The sequence below is a fragment of the Entelurus aequoreus genome, linkage group LG05 (assembly GCF_033978785.1).
Source record: "Entelurus aequoreus isolate RoL-2023_Sb linkage group LG05, RoL_Eaeq_v1.1, whole genome shotgun sequence".
NCBI lineage: Eukaryota > Metazoa > Chordata > Actinopteri > Syngnathiformes > Syngnathidae > Entelurus > Entelurus aequoreus.
In genome coordinates, this window is record NC_084735.1 from 85,954,816 (window position 1) to 85,961,770 (window position 6,955).

The following is a 6,955-nucleotide window of genomic DNA, read 5'->3' on the forward strand; positions in this document are numbered from 1 at the left end:
TAATTTCCGATATTACATTTTAAAGCATTTATCGGCCGATATCGGACATCTCTAGTCAAGACACAATGTTTTGGTTTTTGGCAGAGACATATTTTCAGTCCATCCATCTCTGTGCAGTTATTTGATTGAATGACGGAACATGAAAGTCGTGGCGCAAGGAGAGAAGGACCAAAACTGGATTTTCCGGCAAAAATTCTAAAGTGGAGAATTACTGCAGGCGAGCAAGAAGGAGAGAACAAAACAAACACCCTGTCAGGTATCAAAACATATTTGGGGAGAATTATTGACAATGAGAGTACATTTTTAATTTTTGGCAGCAAAAAGAGAACTTTTCTCATGCAGGACAAAATGGCTGGTGCTGGTGCACTGCTTATTATTACTATCTACTTCACATTTCATTAAATACTGCTATCATATGCCAAATATCGGCGCCGACAACGCCGATATTTAGGTCTCTAGTGAAGAGATGAATCAAATACAGTATTAACGTTGTGAGAATTAGGCTCCGCCCTCTCGGTACACTGCAAAGAATACGTCCCAGATTAGAAACAAAGAATCATTTTAATTAAAAAAAGCTTTTTCAATCAAAATATGCGTTGTTGCTGCAATGGAGGATGACGATGTGCCTTCATCATGTTCCACAACACACACATGATTGTAGCGTGACGTAAAAGCGTGTCATCCAGCGGGGGGCGCCGTCTTCCAGCTAGGAGAGGCGCCGTGAAGAGTCCAGGTGGCGAAAGGTTCAAAGTCTTTATGTCAGCAGAACCTCGGCGCCATGCGGTAAAAATGCGTCGCCGAGTCAAGAGTCCCGCCTCCGGCGCTAATTCTCCACGGGCGTGGGCTCCTGCCGCGGTTCCTCCGCCGGGTCCGGCCCGGACGTCTCGGCCCTCCGCGCCGGCGTGGAAGGCGGCTGGCTGAGGATGACCTGCACCACGTAGTCCCGCGAGATGTTGAGCTGGTCTAAACGCAGTCTGTCCGTCAGCGGGCGACCCGAGAAGAACCAGCGCTGGGTGGCGGCGGCCACGCCCTCCTGACTTTGGAGGCGGCGTTTCATCATGCCCACCGTGTCTACGGATCGCACCGGGAGCCGGAGATCGCGGCCCGTGGAGAGGCGCAGCCGCAGCTGGAAGTCCCCGGCCGCGCCGCCGTCGCCCCCCGCCGAGGCGTCGGCGCCGCCGGAGTCCGGGTCGGAGCCGTCGGGTTCGTCCGAGCGCTCCTCGATCATGTTGACGGGCGGTGACAGGCAGTAGACGGGCAGCTGGTAGCGGTTCCCCAGCTCGTCGTAACATTCCGTCAGAGCTCCTGCGGGGGAGAACACGAGTCGGGTCACGCCGCGAGAGCGATGCATGCTGGGTATCGGGTCACGCCACGAGAGCGATGCATGCTGGGTATCGGGTCACGCCACGAGAGCGATGCATGCTGGGTATCGGGCACACTGACCGTGCGGCAGGGTGATGCTGGCGCCGTCCAGTATGGCCTGGGCCAGCTGGTGGTCGTGGCTCTCGAAGGCGCTGGCGGCCGCACGCAGCGCGTCCCAGATCTCCTTGCGGCCCTCGAAGGCCGGCGCCGTGTCCCAGAACTCATCTCGCTTGCTGCGCAGCTGGCCCTCCGTCATCGGGTAGTCGCTCTTCCATTTTGGACGCTCGCGCTTCAGAGGTTGGTTCCGCCCGAGCGCCACTGCAGGGAGACCATCCGTTACTGAATCGACCCGGTCCGATCAATCAATCGGGGACGGCGTGGCGCGGTTGGGAGAGTGGCCGTGCCAGCAACCTGAGGGTTCCTGGTCCGATCCCCACCTTCTACCAACCTCGTCACGTTTCGTTGTGTCCTTGAGCAAGACACTTCACCCTTGCGCAGTGTTTCCCATAAACTGCCAAGATACCTGTGGCGGTGGGGGCGTGGCTATGGGCGTGGTCACCATGACATCATCGAGTAATTTGCATAATTTATTACAATGATTTGATTTTCTCTAAAAAGGCTCAAAAAATGTATACTTACTAATTAATAATAACAGTTTTGTTTTAAACGTCCATCCATCATTCCATTTTACAATATAATTACAACACTTTATGTACATATTTATATACAGATTTGAACAATAAGTTATTCACTGAAATATATTTATTAATTGTGGTTCTTACAAAAAATATATCTTATAAAATATAAAAGCTAAAATGTCTCTTAAAGCTCTGCCCCTTTAATTAGTGCATACTAAATAATTTAACTTTAGCCTACTACTACAAGCATATTATTTACCAGCAACATAAAGTGAAACAGAGGCAGAGGTGTCCTGCCACAGTCAGTAACAAATAAACAGAAAACAGTAGTGGTGGTAGATAGACACAGAGCTTCATCAAACATCTGATCCACTGAACAAAGAGTGGCCGTGCCAGCAACCTGAGGGTTCCTGGTTCGATCCACACCTTCTACCAACCTCGTCACGTTTGGTACCGGTACCAAAATATTGGTATCGGGACAACACTAGTATGTTCACTATCTTATTTGATGACAACATTGTTCTTTGATTGCAATAAGAAACATGTTTTAATGTATCATAATATTATTTGTTCAAATAAAGCCAATATTGACATTTTTGGTGGTTCCCTTTATTTTGAAATGTATCGTAAGACATTTTGGTACCGGTAGCAAAATATTGGTATCCGGACAACACTAGTATGTTCACTATCTTATTTAATGACAACATTGTTCTTTGATTGTAGTAAGAAACATGTTTTAATGTATCATAATATTATTTGTTAAAATACAGCCAATATTGACATTTTTTGTGGTTCCCTAATTTTGAAAAGCATCGAAATACATTTAGGTACCGGTACCAAAATATTGGTATCCGGACAACACTAGTATGTTCACTATCTTATTTAATGACAACATTGTTCTTTGATTGCAATAAGAAACATGTTTTAATGTATCATAAGATTTTTTGTGAAAATAAAGCCAATATTGACATTTTTGGTGGTTCCTTTTATTTTGAAAAGAATCAAAATACATTTTGGTACCGGTACCAAAATATTGGTATCGGGACAACACTAGTATGTTCACTATCTTATTTAATGACAACATTGTTCTTTGACTGCAATACAAAACATACGATTTTTTGTGAAAATAAAGCCATTATTGACATTTTTTGTGGTTCCCTTTATTTTGAAAAGCATCGAATTACATTTTGGTACCGGTACCAAAATATTGGTATCGGGACAACACTAGTATGTTCAATATCTTATTTAATGACAACATTGTTCTTTGATTGTAGTAAGAAACATGTTTTAATGTATCATAAGATTATTTGTTAAAATACAGCCAATATTGACATTTTTTGTGGTTCCCTTTATTTTGAAAAGCATCGAAATACATTTAGGTACCAGTACCAAAATATTGGTATCAGGACAACACTAGTATGTTCACTATCTTATTTAATGACAACATTGTTCTTTGATTGCAATTAGAAACATGTTTTAATGTATCATAAGATTTTTTGTGAAAATAAAGCCAATATTGACATTTTTGGTGGTTCCTTTTATTTTGAAAAGAATCAAAATACATTTTGGTACCGGTACCAAAATATTGGTATCGGGACAACACTAGTATGTTCAATATCTTATTTAATGACAACATTGTTCTTTGATTGCAATACAAAACATACGATTTTTTGGAAAAATAAAGCCATTATTGAAATTTTTTGTGGTTCCCTTTATTTTGAAAAGCATCGAATTACATTTTGGTACCGGTACCAAAATATTGGTATCGGGACAACACTAGTATGTTCACTATCTTATTTAATGACAACATTGTTCTTTGACTGTAGTAAGAAACATGTTTTAATGTATCATAATATTATTTGTTAAAATAGAGCCAATATTGACATTTTTTGTAGTTCCCTTTATTTTGAAAAGCATCGAAATACATTTAGGTACCGGTACCAAAATATTGGTATCCGGACAACACTAGTATGTCCACTATCTTAGTTAATGACAACATTGTTCTTTGATTGCAATTAGAAACATGTTTTAATGTATCATGAGATTTTTTGTGAAAATAAAGCCAATATTGACATTTTTGTGGTTCCCTTTATTTTGAAAAGAATCAAAATACATTTTGGTACTGGTACCAAAATATTGGTATCGGGACAACACTAGTGTGTTCCATATCTTATTTAATGACACAATTCTTCTTTGATTGCAATACAAAACATAACATTTTTTGTGAAAATAAAGCCAATATTGACATTTTTGGTGGTTCCCTTTATTTTGAAAAGAATCAAAATACATTTTGGTACCGGTACCAAAATATTGGTATTTGGACCACACTAGTATGTTCACTATCTTATTTAATGACACAATTCTTCTTTGATTGCAATATGAAACATGTTTAAAGTATCATAAGATTTTTTGTTCAAATAAAGCCAATATTGACATTTTTGGTGGTTCCCTTTATTTTGAAAAGTATTGAGATACCTTTTGGTACTGGTACCAAAATATCGGTATCGGGACAACACTAGTATGTTCACTATCTTATTTAACGACACAATTGTTCTTTGATTGCAATACGAAACATGATTAATGCATCATAATATTTTTTGTAAAATAAAGCCAATATTGACATTTTTTGTGGTTCCCTTTATTTTGAAAAGCATCGAATTATATTTTGGTACCAGTACAAAAATATTGGTATCAGGACAACACTAGTATGTTCAATATCTTAATTAATGACACAATTCTTCTTTGATTGCAATACAAAACATACGATTTTTTGTGAAAATAAAGCCATTATTGACATTTTTTGTGGTTCCCTTTATTTTGAAAAGCATCGAATTACATTTTGGTACCGGTACCAAAATATTGGTATTCGGACAACACTAGTATGTTCACTATCTTATTTAATGACACAATTCTTCTTTGATTGCAATATGAAACATGTTTAATGCATCATAAGATTTTTTGTTCAAATAAAGCCAATATTGACATTTTTGGTGGTTCCCTTTATTTTGAAAAGTATCGAGATACCTTTTGGTACTGGTACCAAAATATTGGTATCGGGACAACACTAGTATGTTCACTATCTTATTTAACGACACAATTCTTCTTTGATTGCAATACGAAACATGATTAATGCATCATAATATTTTTTGTAAAATAAAGCCAATATTGAAATTTTTTGTGGTTCCCTTTATTTTGAAAAGCATCGAATTATATTTTGGTACCAGTACAAAAATATTGGTATCGGGACAACACTAGTATGTTCACTATCTTAATTAATGACACAATTCTTCTTTGATTGCAATACAAAACATACGATTTTTTGTGAAAATAAAGCCATTATTGACATTTTTTGTGGTTCCCTTTATTTTGAAAAGCATCGAATTATATTTTGGTACCAGTACCAAAATATTGGTATCCGGACAACACTAGTATGTTCACTATCTTATTTAATGACAACATTGTTCTTTGATTGTAGTAAGAAACATTTTTTAATGTATCATAATATTATTTGTTAAAATACAGCCAATATTGACATTTTTTGTGGTTCCCTTTATTTTGAAAAGCATCGAAATACATTTAGGTACCGGTACCAAAATATTGGTATCCGGACAACACTAGTATGTTCACTATCTTATTTAATGACAACATTGTTCTTTGATTGCAATAAGAAACATGTTTTAATGTATCATAATAATATTATTTGTTCAAATAAAGCCAATATTGACATTTTTGCTGGTTCCCTTTATTTTGAAAATAATCGAGATACATTTTGGTACCGGTGCCAAAATATTGGTATCGGGACAAGAGTACCCTGATGTAAGCAATGAACCCTGACATTTGTTGACAGTCCGTGTGTTTGAAGTGTTTAAAAATAAAACATCATCACCATCGTCATAGTCAAACGTTATAAATGTAGCGGCTAGCTAGTAGTTAGCAAACAGAGCTAACTGTGCTAAGCAGCTAGCCAGCAGGCTAACTCAGCTAGCATGCTAACAAGCGGGCAGACCAGTGAACAAAAGCAGCTGTCCGGCTTCGAGGCTACGCGGCGGCCAGCAGTTACCTCCGGTTCCGTCCGAGTTCTCGTTCAAGCTGCCCGAGGAGTCGTGGTGGCTCCCCACACAGCCGCCCATGGATGGTTCGGCACAGCAGCCCGGCTGGGTAGCTCGCCTCCCCCCCAGCGGTACGCGGCTAACGGCTACATGAGCTAGCCAGCCCCGCTCCCGTTCACTTCCGCCCGGTCCTGCGCCCTCGTCTCCTTCACTTGCTCCCTCGCCCGCTTTCCTTCCCAATCCCCGGCGGCGGCTAGAAAGTTTCCCGTCAAGGGTAGGAGAGGGTGACCCAAAAAAATGTTCAACAGTAAACAAGAAATGATTGTAAAAAACACTTTAATGTCAACTTTGTCGCCAATGAAAATGTATTGTTGAGTAATTCGAGCTGTTGTCTCTTCATAACTGACCCCGCCCCCAATTCAGCACCTAGTGCACGTGACCTGTGTGACGTCATCATTGCAAATATTAAAGTTACACTGCCATTCGTTTGTGCTGTAAAATGTTTAAAGTACTTTAAATTATTCTAAAATACATTTTCTGACAAAATCGCCCCAATCCTGTCCCCATTTTGTTTGTGCTGCATTTTTTCCGTCCAACTATTACAGTTTTTATATTATTATTATTATTATTAAAAAAGCACAAGTGTTATTTGCGCATGGTTCCGTCCGCCAAAAATACCAAAATCATCCCAAACTTGTCCGATTCGTTTGTGCTGCAATTTTTTATTTTTTTGCGGCTATTATAGTTTTTGTTATATATTCATAGTATTTTTTTGTTAACATTTGTTAACATATTTGTTAACATTTGTTAACATAATTTTTGTTAACATGTTATTACTGCTAACAAAAATTATGTTAACAAATAGTTTTTGTGTTAATAACGTTTTATAGTATTTTTTTGTTAACA

At 39.2% G+C, this 6,955-nt stretch overlaps 1 protein-coding gene across 1 annotated transcript; it reads right to left on the reverse strand.

Moving 5' to 3' along the window:
* Window positions 1-277: 277 nt before the first annotated feature.
* On the reverse strand, window positions 278-6,264 carry ubtd2 (ubiquitin domain containing 2). Its single transcript, XM_062046587.1, has 3 exons — window positions 6,061-6,264; window positions 1,444-1,680; window positions 278-1,305 (listed from the first exon to the last, which is right to left on the reverse strand). The coding sequence occupies exons 1-3, from the start codon at window positions 6,128-6,130 to the stop codon at window positions 824-826; spliced, it is 789 nt and encodes a 262-aa protein (XP_061902571.1). The 5' UTR covers window positions 6,131-6,264; the 3' UTR covers window positions 278-823.
* Between the last annotated feature and the right edge of the window lie 691 nt (window positions 6,265-6,955).

Bases quoted from the DNA above. Each gene is read 5' to 3' on its own strand.
- ubtd2 (XM_062046587.1), bottom strand. From the start codon at position 6,130: ATGGGCGGCTGTGTGGGGAGCCACCACGACTCCTCGGGCAGCTTGAAC. The intron at 1,681-6,060 runs GTAACTGCTGGC...GTCTCCCTGCAG, and splicing joins GAACTCGGACGGAACCGGAG to TGGCGCTCGGGCGGAACCAA. The intron at 1,306-1,443 runs GTCAGTGTGCCC...TCTCCCCCGCAG, and splicing joins CAGCATCACCCTGCCGCACG to GAGCTCTGACGGAATGTTAC.